At 42.2% G+C, this 17,417-nt stretch overlaps 1 protein-coding gene across 1 annotated transcript in view; it reads right to left on the reverse strand.

Moving 5' to 3' along the window:
• Positions 1-1,578: 1,578 nt before the first annotated feature.
• Positions 1,579-17,417, reverse strand: part of chrna8 (cholinergic receptor, nicotinic, alpha 8) — a 396,880-nt gene continuing 381,041 nt past the window's right edge. The window contains exon 10 of the mRNA XM_063047641.1: positions 1,579-2,100. Within this exon, the coding sequence (XP_062903711.1) occupies positions 1,579-2,100 (522 nt within the window). The remainder of the gene's footprint in view (positions 2,101-17,417) is intronic.

A 17,417-nucleotide genomic window follows, 5' to 3' on the forward strand; every position in this document is an offset into this window, starting at 1 on the left:
GCTGGAAATCTTAAATAAAAGCAGAAAATGCTGTGGACATTCAGTGCAGAGAAGGGTCACCTGATGAAAGGTTATTCACTTAAATGATGCTGCCTGGCCTAGTGAATATCCCCAGTATTTTCTGGTCTTATTTAAGTAGTTATTAACATATGTTATAGTCAGTGATGTTTTTGTTTTAAATACAGTCACTCCTGCTTCATTGGAAATGTGTACATATGAACAGGTTTAAAATCAATTGTCATATAATGTTTTTCTGATCTATGGTATGTCGACTGTACATTGCCTTAGTCTCCAAGTTCCTCTTTGAGAACTGCATATTATCTTTTATAATGGAGTCTGCGATGAATACCTTGGGATATGTACATGAATTGAATGGATGTAGAAGTGGCATTCCACATTCAAACACCAGTTTATTTGGCCTGTCATGGATTCTGTAGCATCTATAGATTTTTCCTTCTGTCAGATTGTGTTATTTCAGTCACACAACTCACTAGTGACAGATTATCAGTCACATTGACCTGCCAATAGCTCAACCCTATCCGCAGCGTTGTCACACAGGCTATCCAGATATATATATACACATATAAAGAGAATATTATACAATTGGAAAGACTATAATCCTTTCATCAATGATAGGTATTAACAAATAAAGACATCATGACTGTATTAGGAATGTAACTGTTCTGGTACAAGTTTCAAATGCCGTTTTCCATTACGATGATGGACCTACTTGTTCTGTTCTTAACTCTTTAATTCAGGAGTACATTTTTAATAAAAAAGAAAGAATATTTACTGTTACATGTTCTGATGAAACTGCATCAAAGTACATTACTCAACTGAATTGTTCTGGAAGATTATAGGGAGATACAAATGTCTTACTGTTTTTTTTTATTTGATGAAGTAGTTAGTCACCAGATTATAGAGGTAAGATTCTTGCCTATTTTCAATTCCCCACTGTGTAGACTATCTGTGGTAATTGGAAATCTGCAAGTGATCGCAGTATCAGTCTTGTCACAAAATCATTTTTGGTAATTAAGTTTGAAAGTTATTAGCAAACATCATTAGTCATACAATTATTTGGACAACAGAATCGTTGACTTCAAATGGAAATGCAAAGTTATTTGTTTTTATATTATTTTTAAATGAAAATGAAAGGAAAAAGTAATATATGTTTTTTTTAAATGAGAAATTACTTGCTCAGTAATGGGGCACTCAGCTTAGCAATTTTCACCACTGGAGATTTGCTGAGAAACTGATCTCACTGATTTATTTATATATTTATTCTGATACAGTGCAAAATAGGCCCGTCGAGCTGTGCCGCTCCAGAAATCCCCGATTCAACCCTAGGCTAATCATGAGATAATTTACAATGACCAATTAACCTACCTACCAACCAGTACGCCCTTAGACTGTGGGAAGAAACCGGAGCACCCGGAAAAAATTCATGCACTCCACAGGGAAGACATACAGACTCCTTACGGATGATGTCGGAATTGAACTCCAAACTCCAACGTGCCCAGCTGTAATAGCGTTGTGCTAACTGCTATGCTACACTGGCTGTCTCATACAAATCATGTCTCATACAAAATCTTTAGAAACAGCTTCTATGAAATTAGGGGCTGACATCAATATGGCAAATGTACAAACTATAGAAAAAACAGTAAATGTTACAAGGCAGAGTCTGTCAACAACCGCGGCAGCAAACTTCCATTCGCTGCAGATGGCTTCACCTTCGTCCTGGTCCTTGAAGTGCCTGGTGATGAACTGCAGCTCCTCTAGAATCTTCCCTATCTCAGGAGGACTGCCAACCAGAAGCCCACTCTGTGCAATGCCATTGTCCTCAGTGGGTGAACAGGCGATCCGACCACACATGAGGCTCGAGTCACTGCAGGGAGGGCAGCATGGGTTTTCCACAGTGTGATAGCCAACGTAGATCATGTTGCCATTACTAGAGCGCTGCCTGGGAAGCCTGCTCATCTCCATGCTGTTGCTGATATCTTGCTGTTGTTGATTGTACCTATAGGGGATGTCAGTCTTTCCTTCTCCAGGTTTCTTCATTCGGAGAAACCATGCACACCAGTTCAATAGTACCACTCGCACCTGTCAGAAAGTTAGGAGAAATATAGTTCAAAACGAGGAACAAATTTACAATTTGGTAGAGTTTTTCACAACTGCACAATGGGGAAATTCAGGTGAACTGCTACACTCTGGACTTGGTGGACTGCCGTACTTTCTGAACTGTTGTACATTATTTCTTTAAACACCTTGTTGCACTTTCAATGCATCTATTTAAATTTTACACAGTAGTATAATGTTTCTTTTTCAGTGCAGGTTTCAAGCCCATAAAACACAGTCTGCTCCACCATTCAACAGATTCACCACCCTCTGGCTAAAGATATTCCTCCTCATCGCTGTTCTGAAGGGATGTCCTTCGATTCTGAGGCTTTGCCCTCTGGTCCATTTCTTCTACACATCCATTTTACCCAGCCCTTTCAAAATTCAGTTGGTCTCTGTGAGATTTCCCTTCATTTTTCTAAACTCCAATGAGTGCAGGTCCAGAGCCATTAAACACTCCTCATTTGTCAACCCTTTCATTTCCAGATTATGAACATCATCTACACCCGCTTCAATACCAGCATATCCTTTCTTAGATATGGAGCCTGAAACTGCTCAGAATACATCAAATGTGGTCTGACTAATAGAAGAGTGGTCTGACTAGGAGAACATAAGAGACAAATCGCCATGGGTTTGAAGGGAATGTAAAAATGGGAACCTAGTGACTTCATAAGAAGTGCTGGAAACAGGGCGCCGATGAGTTTATAAGGAGCTGTGAATTTAAAGGGAACATCAGAAATATTTTGCAGTGAGCTGGATGCCGAACCTTTGGGATTTCTGGGCAACCAGTCAGCTAATTATTGGAGCTTTACTAAATATCTAAAGTGTTATTAGATATTTTTGAAGTACACAAATAGCAACTGTATGGGATGAATTTTGCATTAGTTGAGGATGAAACATTGGAGATTGAAGATAATAGTTTGAAGAGAGCCATATAACTATGGGAGGGGTAAAGTGAGCCTTAAAAATAAAATGTACTCTGCCAAGATTCCAGTGGAGTCCAGCAGCATGGTGATTGTTATTGGCTAGTAATCCAGAACCTGGAGAAATCACATGTAGATTTGGATTTAAACTCACCACAGTTGCTGGTTAATTACTAAAATAAAATTGGAATAAAATGTCCATAACAGCGATCGTAAATCTATTGGATTATTGTAAAATCCCGTCTGATTCCTCAAAGTTCTGGGAAAGAAACCTGCTGCCCCCCAAACCCTGCCTGTATGGAACCCTAAAATCCAGTTAGGTGGTTAGCCTTAACTTTAAGCAGGTTAAAATAATCAGTATGAGCTAATGTGGTTTACTATTGGTGACCACCCCTTCACCTCCTTAGTCTTTTATTTTAATGTTATTTGCATGGAATAGGCCCTTCTGGCCCTTTGAGTCGCACCAACCCAGCAAAACCTAACAAACCTGATTAACCATAACCTAATCACGGGATAATTTACAATGACCAATTAACCTACCCAGTGGATCTTTGGATTGTGGGAGTAAATCAGAGGACCTGGAGAAAACCCATATGTTCTATGGGGAGGAAGTACAGACACTCCTTACAGAAAGGCACCAGAATTGAACTCTGTATTGCTCTGAGCAGCAATAGCATTGCTTTAACCACTATGCTACTGAGGCTTACCAGTGACATTCTCACCTTAAGTCTCTCAAACTCTCTATCCCTCTTTTTTTGACAGTATGTTTTTAAAATCCATCATTCTGACAAAACTTTTAATCATCCATTTCAATACTCAATATTCAATGAAATTCCAAGGGTATATATTCCCTTTTCCTCCCCCTTCTGCATCCAGAAGGTAGTAATCTTTTTGCAACTCCATACTTTTCCCTTTCTGTCATGTCTCCCCTTTTCACTGCTCTCTGTGTAACCACAGGAGATCCAACACCTGCCTTTTTATCTCATCCCTTCCCACTATTCAGAATCCAAACAGTCCTTCCGGGTGTTACATCAATTCACTCACACCTCTTTGATTTAATTATTACAATTAGAGCTCAAGATATGGTCTCTTCCATACTGGAGAAAGAAAACATACATAAATTCAATGATTTTGCAGAAAGCTCCCCCCCCACCACCACCTTCAGTCCACAAGGGAAATTTTAATTTTCTTACCTGGCATTTTAATTCTCCATTCATTCCTCTTACTTCATTATGTTTGGCTTCCTGTACTATTCTAATGAAGCCCAAAGTAGGCTGAAGAACAGCATTTTCCATTTAGCCATTTGGGAATGCTGCAAGAATTCAGATAACCAGATTTATCTGTTTAGAGCAACACACACAAAATGTTGGAGGAACTCAGCAGGTTAGAGTCTCAGCTGAAACATCAACTGTTTATTCATTTGCATAGATGCTGCCTGACCTGCTGAATTGTCCAGCAGTTTGTGTGTGTTGCTTTGGATTTCCAGCATCTGCAGACTTTCTTGTGTTTATATTTTTATCTGTTTAGCCAGTTCTCATACACAACCTCTACCTGCAGCATTGGTTCTGTTTCTCTCCACATGCTGCTGGAAGATTCCAACATTGTTTTGTTTCACATCTTGAGCTACTGCTGTAGTCAGTCGTGGGAGATTGATTACAGATTGGTTTGCACATAGAAGGCAGAGAGTGGTTGTAGATGGAGCATATTCTGTCTGGACGTTGGGAAATGATGCTGTTCTAGGACCCCTTCTCAAAGTCCCATTGCAATCTACAACCTACTACACTGCCCACAACTCCACCAACCTTATCATCTGCAAACTTACTAACCCACATCTCCACTAAAAATGTGTGAAGAACTTAGGAAGGCAAATAGGAGTCTGGTGCAAGGCTACATAAATAAAAAGAAGGTACTTGATACCTAAGTGGCTTCAAGATGAATAAATCCCCAGTACTAGATGAGATTTCTCTCAGGTTGAAATAGGAGACAAGGGAAGATATTGTTAGGGCTCTGGATGAGACTTTTAAATCTGCATTGGCCACAAGTGAGGTACCAGGTAACTAGAGCGTGACAAATGTGTTCCATTTCTGAGGGACAGGATTAATGATCACTTGGAAAGACAGAGGGAGCTAATCCGTGATAGCTAGCATGGTTTCATCAAGGGCAGATCCTAACTGTCTAAACGGAGTGAGTTTTGTGAAGAGTTAACAAAGCATATTAACGAAAGTCAGCATAGTTGTGAGGAGAGGTCCTGTCTCAGAAATTTGACTGAAGTTTTCAGGAAGTGATAAGGGTGACTACCGGGAGTAGGATAATGGATGTTGTCCAACTAGACTTTAGTAAAGTATTTAATAACTACCTCATGGAAGGTTGATTCAGAAAATTCAGTAGCATGAAATCCATAGTAAGTTGGTAAATTAATGCAAAATTTACTTGGTCATGGAAGTTAAAGGCTTTTAGTAGAGGGGTGTTATCCTGATTGAATGTCTTTCACCAGTAGTGCTCACCAAGTATTGATGCTGGGACCTCTTGTTTGTAATATATATTAATGATATAGATGAAAACATAAGTGATTTAATTAGTGTTTGTAGATTAAATGAAATTGGTGGATGAAGAGGAAGTTGTCACAGGTTGTAGCAAGATATAGATCAGTTGGAAATTTAGGTGGAGAAATGGTAGATAGGGCATTAGTGAGGTGATGAATTTTGGGGTGTCAAATGCAAGGGGAAAGTATACAGTAGATGATAGGAGATTTGGGATGTACTGATGTGGTCTCGGGGTGGAAACGCATGGCTCCCAAAAAGTGACAACAAAAATAAATAGGATAGTTAAACACTCCAAATCTGACAACATGTTAGATGGACCTCTTTGATATTCATGACATTCTTCCTGTCTTGTGGTTACCAGAATTGCACACGGTGCTCAAAATGTAGCCTAACTAAAATGTATTATAACTACAACATAACATTCTACTAACATACTCACCGTCGCAGTTGATGAAGGTGAACATACTGTACACCAAGTACATCTTCTTGACTACCTTATCCACTTGTGCTGCTACTTTCAGGGAGCTATGATCTTGGACATCAAGCTCACCCTGGACAACAATGCACCACAATAAGAACAAGTGCTAAGCTCAGCTTTCTAAACAAAGCAGCTGACACTTCTAAAGATCAAAGTGTTGTTTTTAAATAAATTAACCAATATTCTTAGTTTAGCTCCTGGGAACCAGTCTTCAGTTCTTAATGTAAATGGCAAACAGTGATCAGCTTGAAGTTATAAGGCTAACTTTGCAAACAAATACTGTCCATAGAGCAGATTGCTGGCCCACAGCACCTGAGCATATTGCTGAAGAGGTGTATTGTAAGACAATCATCATCACCATTATGAGCTGTGTCGTATGATGTGGGCAATCATGGTCTTTGACCATAATTGTTCTTGGCAATCATTTCTGCAGGAGTGGTTTGCCATTGCCTTCTTCTGGGCAGGATCTTTAGAAAACTGGTGATCCCAGCTACCATCAATACTCATCAGGGATTGTCTGCCTGGCATCAGTGGTTGCATAAACAGGACTAGTGATATGCACTAGCTGCTCATACGGCCATCCACCACTTGCTCCCATGGCATCACATTACCCTGAATGAAGGGTTAAGCAGGTGCTAACACCTTGTCCAAGGCTGACCTGCATGCTAGTGAAGGAAGGAATGCCTTACTCCTTCTTTGGTAGAGATGCATGTCCACCCCGCCACGCATGTGTAAGACAATGGGGCACCCGGCGCGACTCGCGTAGCAGCAGTACTCTCAATGGATATGATAAAATATTCCTGTTTCAGCCTGTAACAGCAATAAAGCACAACTGCTTCCAAGGTCAGTACAGTCAACAAAGATGTCTTAATGCATTTAAATTAACTATCGCTACTTAAAACCCATGGAAACAACACTGATTGTGGTTGGAAGTGCCCATGGAGGACAGCTTGGAGGAAGCGTGGGTGTAGATCGGGGTTACAAGTGTGTTTAAGGAAATGGAGTTTTAAACTCCCTATACCAACTATCTTTCTGGCGAATGTACAATCTCTGGTGAATAAAATTGATGATCTCAGAGCTAAGGAGCTGAATCAGAGGGACATTAGGACTATGTGTGTCCTTTGTTTCATGGAATCCTGGTTAACCCCTTCTGTACCGGATGCAGCAATCCAGATCAACGGGTTTACGATACACCATCAGGGTAGATCTATAGGGTCTCTCAAAAGCAGAGGTGGAGGAGTATGCCTCATGATCAATTCTTCTTGGTGCACAAATAAATCAGTGCTGTCCCAATTCTGCTCACCGGACCTAAAATATCTAGCAGTTAAGTGCTGTCCTTTTTACCTACCATGGGAGTTCTCTGGGGTCATTTTGGTAGCAGTTTACATTCCACCTCAGGCTAATGTCAAGGAGGCTTTAGATGATCTGAGAAATGGGATCAGCATGCATGAAACAGAGCACCCTTACACCTTCACCATCGTTTTGGGAGATCTTAACCAGGCCAGTCTGAAAGAATCACTAAGCAATTACCATCAACAGATCATTGCAATACCAGAGGAAACAACACACAGGACCATTGCTAAACCACCATCAAGAATGCCTACTGTGCTATTCCATGTCTCACTTTGGGAAGTCTGATCACCTGGCTGTACTTCTACTCCCTGAGTATAGGCAGAGACTGAAGACTGCAGCATCAGCAGTGAGGACCAAGAAGGTATGGACAAGGGAAGCACAGGACTGCTTTGAATTGGTGGACTGTACTGTATTCAGGGATACATCTTCGAACCTGGATGAGTATGCTGCAGTTGTTATTGACTTCATTAAAACCTGTGTGGATGAGTGTGTGCCCACAAAGACTCGCTGTACATTCCCAAGCCAAAAGCCATGGATGAACCCAGAGGTACATTGTTTGCTGAAGGCTAGATCTGTGGCATTCAAGTCTGGTGACCCAGGCCTGTACCAGAAAACCAGGTATGATTTGTGGAGGGTTATTTCAAAGGTGAAGAGTCAATTTCGAACAAGGTTGGAGGTGACATCGGATGCACGGCAGCTTTGGCAGGGTTACCTTACATTACTTCCTACAAAGCGAAATCCAATAGCATGAATGGCAGCGATGCTTCACTACCAGGTGAACTCAGCACCTTCTATGCATGCTTTGAAAGGGAGAATACAACTACAGCTGTGAAGATCCCTGCTGCACCTGATGATCCTGTGATCTCCATCTCTGAGGCTGATGTTAGGCTGTCTTTAAAGCGAGTGAACCCTCGCAAGGTGGGAGGTCCCAATGGAGTTCCTGGTAAAGCTCTGAAAACCTGTGCTAACCAACTAGTGGGAGTATTCAGGGATATTTTCAACATCTCATTGCTATGGGTAGAAGTTCCCACTTGCTTCAAGAAGGCAACAATTATACCAGTGCCTAAGAGGAATATTGTGGGTTGCCTTAATGATTATCACCCAGCAGCACTCACATCAACAGTGATGAAATGCTTTGAGAGGCTGGTCATGACTAGACTGAACTCTTGCCTCAGCAAGGACATGGACCCATTGCAATTTGCCTATCATCACAATAGGACAATGGCAGACACAATCTCAATGGCTCACCACACAGCTTTAGACCACCTGAACAATACAAACACCTACGTCAGGATGCTGTTCATCGACTATAGCTCAGCATTTAATACCATCATTCCCACAATTCTGATTGAGAAGTTGCAGAACCTGGGCCTCTGTACCTCCCTCTGCAATTGGATCCTCAACTTCCTAACTGGAAGACCACAATCTGTGCGGATTGGTGATAACATATCCTCCTCGCTGACGATCAACACTGGCGCACCTCAGGGGTGTGTGCTTAGCCCACTGCTCTACTCTCTGTATACACATGACTGTGTGGCTAGGCATAACTCAAATACCATCTATAAATTTGCTGATGATGCAATCATTGTTGTTAGAATCTCAGGTGGCGACGAGAGGGCGTACAGGAGCGAGATATGCCAACTAGTGGAGTGGTGCTACAGCAACAACCTGGCACTCAACGTCAGTAAGACGAAAGGGCTGACTGTGGACTTCAGAAAGGGTAAGACAAAGGGACACATATCAATCCTCATCGAGGGATCAGCAGTGGGGAGAGTGAGAAGCTTCAAGTTCCTGAGTGTCAAGATTTCTGAAGATCTAATCTGGTCCCAACACATCGATGTAGTTATAAAGAAGGCAAGACAGCGGCTATAGGAGTTTGAAGAGATTTAGCATGTCAACAAATACACTCAAAAACTTCTATAGTTGTACAGTGAAGAGCATTCTGACAGGCTGCATCACTGTTTGATATGGAGAGGCTGCTGCACAGGACCGAAAGAAGCTGCAGAAAGTTGTAAATCTAGTCAGCTCCATCTTGGGCACTAGCCTACAAAGTACCCAGGACATCTTTAGGGAGCAGTGCCTCTGAAAGGCAGCGTCCATTATTAAGGACCTCCAGCACCCAGGACATGCCCTTTTCTCACTGTTACCATCAGGTAGGAGATACAGAAGCCTGAAGGCACACACTCAGTGATTCAGGAACAGCTTCTTCCTTTCTGCCATCTGATTCCTAAATGGACATTAAAGCTTTGGACACTACCTCACTTTTTTTTATATACAGTATTTCTGTTTTTTCAATCTATTCAATATAAGTAATTGATTTGCTTGTATTATTTTTATTATTATTATTATTTTATTATTTTTTTCTCTGCTAGATTATGTATTGCATTGAACTGCTGCTAATAAGTTAACAAATTTAACGTCACATGCCGGTGATAATAAACCTGATTCTGATTCTGATTCTGATATTTAATTTGGCTTTCAATCTAGACAGCACTGGCTAAGTTGTTAAGTTCAAGGAAGCTTGCAGACCAGATTGATATTATCATTGTGGTAGCTAGGAACTCTGTATCCAGAAGCTTTTAGACCATTTGTGCAAAAAGGTATCTGAATAAAATATTCACATGATTGTGAAGTCACCCAAGTGGCAGAGAAACACTATAAATGTAGAAAGCAGTTCTTGCTTTTTACAAATGATTGAGGAACTTCAAGAAGCATGACAGAAACATGGGGTGAACTAGAATCCATTCCTCTGTCTTTGACTTCTGCAAATGATGACTGGTTCATCTGCAGTTTGTTGGTATGTCTTTTTAGCTTCTAGGAATTGTACCTGTGTTTTGGAAATCCTTTGTGTTTTAGAAATGCTTTGCAATTTGGAAGTCTTCTGTGAGAAAGAAATCCTCTGAGGTTTAACTGTATTTTAAGAATGTGCTTGGGTTTAAACATGAATCACTAAAAATAAATGAACTGTGTTTAAACTACTTTTAACTAGTTTTAAGAACCCTTAAAACTGATGAAATAAAGCAAGAATGTAACTCATGGTTGTACAGCCATACAGAGAAAACAATTAGTGCTGGGAATTCAGTTAACCCATATGCCATCCCTGGACTAAACTGTATTGTAATCAGCTGAAGTCTTCTTGACTGCTGTTCTAATAAACTTATAGACAGAGCACTTCCAAATGAATGGATTGACACCTTTATACTTTCAAGATATGCTAACAAATTACATTTTAGGTGGAACCAGATGCTGTGGACAGTGCAGAAGTAAAGTATTATTATAATAACTGCGGCATGGACATTACTTTCCTTGTTGGTTGTTATAAAATGCTAATTCATGGAAACTCCTGCAACCTGCAACAGTGATATCAGCATGATTCAAATTACGCAAGTCTCTCAGAAAGTAAAAAGCACAAGATTCAAAAACAGTGTATCAGAACATATAAGGAAGATTGCAATATCTAAGTACTGCATACAGTATAACCATGTAACCATATAACAATTACAGCACGGAAACAGGCCATCTCGGCCCTTCTAGTCCATGCCGAACTCTTACTCTCACCTAGTCCCACCGACCTGCACTCAGCCCACAACCCTCCATTCCTTTCCTGTCCATATATCTATCCAATTTAACTTTAAACGACAACATCGAACCTGCCTCAACCACTTCTGCTGGAAGCTCGTTCCACACAGCTACCACTCTCTAAGTAAAGAAGTTCCCCCTCATGTTACCCCTAAACTTTTGCCCTTTAATTCTCAACTCATGTCCTCTTGTTTGAATCTCCTCCATTCTCAATGGAAAATTCTTATCCACGTCAACTCTATCGATCTCCCTCATAATTTTAAACACCTCTGTCAAGTCCCCCCTCAACCTTCTACGCTCAACAATTATTTTTTGTAAAAAATATTAGATTTCTGCACCAGGAAAAGAGGAGCCGATTAAAATTCTATAAGTGTTCTTCTGTGTACAAGACGTTGTTTCTAACCATAGTGCAATTAACCATAATGAACAGGTTGAGTCCAATGAGAAATAAACTTACTCAGTATTAATATCTTTGACAGAATGACATCCATTTTATGAGGTCCTTGTCACTATCCAAATACCAAGACAAACTTTTAATCTGCATGATTATATTTTCAATAATTGAAGGTTTTCCTTCTGATTGATTAAGCCCTCAACAAATTGCAATTGCTATTTGCTTATCTGCAGAGGATTGTGCTACAGATGGAACTATGAGTGCTTGTTTTCAGAATTCTCTCTTTACAACAGCCAAGAGAAATCTCAGAAACTAAGATAACAGGCTGCAGTTTTAGTTTTAATATAAATGCAAATGTTTTAATATAAATGCAAAAGACAAAGATGGCCTGCTTGAGGAGGGAACAAGTGAGGCAACGCGCAGGAGCTAGTACTACAAGTTCTGTGGTGCTGACTACAGAACCTGGTCATACGGAGAAGAAGTCAGGCCCGGAGTCACCCCACAGTGCTCGGAACCCCCAAGCAACACAAGCTCCCCCAGTGAGCAGAAAGTCGGAACAGCGTCAGGTGAAGTGGCCTGCCGCTAACAAGAAGGAGTGGCTCCAGTTGGATGAGGATGTAGACATGATTCTGGAGGTGATATTGAAGGGCAATGCTGACCAGAAGCTCCGGACTATGTGCACCCTCATAATGAGCATAGACTCAGAATGGTTTGGCATCAAGAAAAAGCATGGAACAAGTAATCCAGCGAGACCAAACCGGTGGGAACTGAAGATCAGCCAGCTGACACAAGAACTCAAATCTCTGAAGCACCAGTTTAAGTTGGCCAAGGAGGAGGAGAAGACTGCCCTGTCAGACCTCACAGATATCATAAGGAGGAGGCTCATCACACTCAGGCGGGCTGAGTGGCACCGAAGGAAGGGCAAGGAGAGGGCCCGATAGCGCAGTGCTTTCATTAACAATCCCTTCGGCTTCACCAAGAAGATACTAGGACAGAAGCGAAGTGGCCACCTCACTTGTTCTGTAGAGGAGATAATCCACCATCTCAGTATCACTTTCAGTGACCCATCCCACACAAGCTCGTTGAAACAGCACTGACAAGACACCATGTTCCAGAGATGCTCCAAAACCTCATTCTGGACTATTACAGCAACTTCAGGTTGAGAGTCTCCTCAGGGTCATTAACATCCGCCTGGCATCGGCTGGAGTAGGGCATAATCATTGGCTGCACAATCTCGGTGTCACTCTTCTCATTGGTCATGAAAATGATTGTCAAGTCAGCGGAGGTGGAATGCAGAGGCCCCATGTCTAGATCTGGTACTCGGCAGCCCCCCATAAGAGCATTCATGGACAACCTGACGGTGATGGCAATATCCGTCCCTGGGTGAAGATGGCTCCTTCAAGGGCTGGAGCGACTCAGCTCATGGGCAAGGATGAGCTTTAAACCAGCCAAGTCCTGGTCTCTGGTCCTGAAGAAGGGAAGAGTGGCTGACCGGTTCTGCTTTACCCTGGGAGGGATCCAGATTCCAACGGTGACAGAAAAACCAGTCGAGAGCCTGGGCAAGATCTTCGGCAGTTCCCTAAAGGACACAGCTGCACTTCAACAAACCAGGAGCAACTTGATAACCTGGCTCACCACAATTGACAAATCGGGGCTTCCAGGAAAATTCAAAGCCTGGATGTACCAACACGGAGTTTTGCCAAGGCTACTCTGGCCCCTTCTAGTCTACGAGGTGCCAATGTCAATAGTGGGGGCTCTAGAGAAGACCATCAGTCAGTTTCTCCGGAGGTGGTTGGGCCCCCCTGGACCTTAAGCAGCATTGCCCTGTATGGGCATTCCACCAAGCTGCAGCTCCCCATCAGCGGCCTATCAGAGGAATTCAAAGTCGCTCGAGCCAGGGAGGTTATGATGTACCGAGACTCCTCTGATGTTAAAGTCGCTTCGGCAGGAATCCGCGTAAAGACCGGAAAGGCACAGGAAGCTGTCGACAGAGCGGAGGCTCGGCTGCAGCATAACATTTTGGTAGGCACTGTGGCGGTGGGGCGGGCAGGACTGGGCTGTTTTCCGAAATCACGCTATGACAAAACCCGTGGAAAGGAGAAGCGTCAACTGGTTCAGGATGAGATACGAGCAGAAGTGGAGGAAGAACGATACAGCGAGATGGTCGGCATATACAAACAAGGCGCCTGGACTAGATGGGAGCATGCGGAACCTGCAAGTTCACCTGGACAGAGCTCTGGAGAGCCAAACCATTGCGCATCAAGTTTCTCATCCAATCAGTCTCTGACGTTCTCCCAAGCCCAGCCAACCTGCACAGGTGGGGCATGGCAAACACTCCAGCATGCCAACTGTGCCAAAGGAGGGGGACCTTGGAGCATATCATGAGTTGCTGCCCGAAAGCGTTGGGGAAAGGGCGATGCCGTTGGCGCCATGACCAAGTCCTAAGGTCTATGGCGGATGCAATCAGCACAGCGATTCAAGACAGCAAAAATCAGCAAGCTCCCAAACAGTCCATCGCCTTTATTAGAGCGGGGGAGAAGGCTCAATATCGGCCTAGCTCCTCGGGAGGGCTTCTTGTCACTGCACGAGACTGGCAGCTCCAAGTCGACCGAGGGAGGCAGCTCAAGTTCCCAGAGAACATCGCAGCCACTCCGCTCCGCCTGGATATGGTGTTAGTATCAGAGTCTACAAAGCAAGTGGTCCTGCTGGAACTTACTGTTCCCTGGGAAGACCAGACTGAAGAGGCCAACGAGCGCAGAGGGCTAAATACACAGATCTTGTTACAGAATGCTGGAGCAATGGCTGGAGAGTTCGCTGTGAGCCAGTCAAAGTTGGGTGCCAGGGCTTTGCTGGCCATTCATTACAGCAGACTCTAAAACTCCTTGGAGTTAAAGCACTGCAGTGCAGAAGAGCCACCAAGAACATTCTGGAGGATGCAGAAAAGGCTTCGCGGTGGCTGTGGATCCGGAGGGGGGATCCGTGGATTAGTGCACCACTTGGACACAAGTCGGGGGCTGATCACCCCCGGCTGGGTCGCCCGGTCAAGGTTGTCTGATGATTAAAGTCCCGAAACACCCAATGACCCGAAGTTCATCACTGAAGACGTGTCCAAGTAGCACCAGAAGGTGTATTTTACATCTACTGCACTTATATTAAACAATATAATTCAATACAACATAAGAAAGAAGATGTTTGTTTGTCTCTGTGGTGTTCTCTCAAATTCTGTATCATTGTAACATGAGCAGAATCCCGAGCAGAATTCAATTACTGTAGCCCAGTAGTTCCCAAAGTGAGCGATATTGAGTTTCTAAGGTGGTAATAAACATAAAGGGGGCAGTGGGGGGCACGTTCAGTAGAAAGTGGGCAGCTGAGGAATTAGAGGTTTAATTTAATAAATGAATTACTTATCATAAGCATTTGATCCTCAGGGCACATAATTAAAAACAATGATCACAGAATCCCCTGATCACTAACTAACCCACAGTTCTCTTAGACTTTGCTCGAAGCACATTAGAGTTGTTGAAAAGCAATGTGACACTTCTGTATTTAGCACATCATGAGAAACCTGGATTGAAGAAATCTTGTTATTTCCAGAACTGGCCTGTGCATTAGTGCCGTTCACTACTGTAGTACAGGGTTAGCTAGTATGATTCCCACACTCTAATCATGCAATAACACAATTCCTATGAATTAGGGTATGCTGTTCAAAGGGGTTCAGTTCATAATCTGCCCTTTTGAATGGTTTTGACCACATTTCTCTAGCCAATGACCCAACTGAGATATTGCTACCCCACTTTATGTACCTTCAGGCTGAGAGTCAGGTTTTGCCTGAGCTATGATAGCGTCATAAGTTTCCCCTTTATTGATCGCAGTGCTTGAGGTTAGACATAAACAATAAGTAAAAGTAGGCCAAATGAAAACAAATTGTTGACAGATTAATATGGAGTATATGGAACATGGATTGATACGAGCACCAAGGAACCAAGAGCAGCTAATGTGTCTGTTGTGTGAAATTTTTTTTCAAGTGAGGCAATGAAGCCACCGAGGCTCCTTGAACTTTTGAAGAGAATAAACTATGACAAAGCAAATAAGATCTTGCCTTAATTTCAGTCACTTCGTGAAAACTTTCAGAAATGCAAAGCAGTTAAAAAAGTGTTTGCCAGCACCTCGCAACAAAACGGTGATGGTTTGTGTGCTTCATACAACATTTTATTGCTAAATCTGGAAAGCATCATATAGTTGGAGAAAAACTGATTCTGCTAGCAGCAAGGGAGGTTCTGAGTATGGTTTTGCATTAAGTCATCAGACCAAAGAATGAAAATGATTCATCTCAGCGAAAACTCTATTCAAAGACAAATAGATAAAATGTCTGAGAATGTGGAAAGCACATTGTGCAACGTACCTAGGACAACAGAATTTGCACTGCAGTTGGTTGAGACAACTTTGCCAGGCACAAATCTGTGTTTCTTAGTTATGTTTCCTTCATAAAAGATGAAAGTATTGTTCAAGAGTTGTTATTTGCAAGGGGACTGGGAACATTTCACTCACCCACATTCTTGCTTGTGCAACAGATAGGGCACCATCGATGAAAAGATGCCACCTTGGGGTTATTATTTTCTTGAAAAAAGCTGTACCTAACATATTCACAATCCACTGTGTAATTCACAGACAACATCTTGCTGCAAAAAGCCTCAGTGATTGGCTGCTCAGATCATTAAATACTGTTATCACGCAGTAAATACAATTCTCAGCTATTTCAAGAGCTTTGTATTGAGAATGATGAACAGTTTGAACACTTGCTGTTGCACTCAGATGTCAGGTGTCTCTGAAAAGGAAACTGCCAGAGACACTTCTGTGCACTTTTTGAAACTGTGATAAAATTTTTTGAAGACGCGAATGCTTTATTCAGTAATCAGCTCAAGAATACTAGCCATGACTTTGCTTATTTGTCAGAATTATTTTCAAACTTTACTGAAATCAATCTTCAGTTTGCAAGAAAATGATGTGAATCTTATCAAAGTCAAATCAGTCATTTCCACATTCCAAGCTAACCCCATTTTAGTGCAACATTGGCTATCACAACCTTTTTCCAATTTCTAAGTTGGAAGAGGGAAAAAGGATGATGATCTTCAAGTATGCTGTGCCCACCTGGGCAAGCTGCATGAAGACATGCCAGAGAGGTTTCAAGATTTCTCTCGATTCATATTCCAGATTGAATAATAAATCCATTCCTGAACACTTGTAATGAGGAACTAACAGGAAGGATAAAGGAACTGATCTAGCTACAAAATGACTGAACTGAAGCCAAGGTTCAAAAAAATCATATTAAGACTTTTGGTAGCAGAAAGAAATCTCTGAATGCTATTCTGCACTGGGGAAAAAGTCAAGATGTTCTTTCTTGCCTTCCAACATCATACTTAGTGAAGCGTGGTTTCAGTACAATCACCCAACTTCTTTCAAAGCAACAAAACAGACTGTAAATTACTGAACCTGGGGATCTGAGACTCCTTCTGAGTAACATTCAGCTGATATCACTGCACCAAGCCTGTCCATCTCACTGAAAAGTGAAAGAGCAATGCCGTAGTGAATTGAATTGAATTGACTTTATTACTTATATCTTTCATATACGAGGAGTAAAAATCTTAACGTTACGTCTCCATCTAAATGTGCAATGTGCAATTTATAGTAATTTATAATAAATAGTATGTACAACAGGACAGTCAATATAACATAGAAATACAATTGTATCAGCATGGATTAATCAGTCTGATAGCCTGGTGGAAGAAGCTGTCCCAGAGCCTGTTGGTCCTGGCGTTTATGCTGCGGTACCGTTTCCCAGATGGTAGCAGCTGGAACAGTTTGTGGTTGGGGTGCCTCGGGTCGTCGATAATCCTTTGGGCCCTTTTTTCACACCTGTCTTTGTAAATGGCCTGAACAGTGGGAAGTTCACAACTACAGGTGTGCTGGGCTGTCCGCCCCACATTCTGCATAGTCCTGCGATTGAGGGAAATACAGTTCCCATACCAGGCAGT

The sequence above is a fragment of the Mobula hypostoma genome, chromosome 5 (genome assembly GCF_963921235.1).
Source record: "Mobula hypostoma chromosome 5, sMobHyp1.1, whole genome shotgun sequence".
NCBI lineage: Eukaryota > Metazoa > Chordata > Chondrichthyes > Myliobatiformes > Myliobatidae > Mobula > Mobula hypostoma.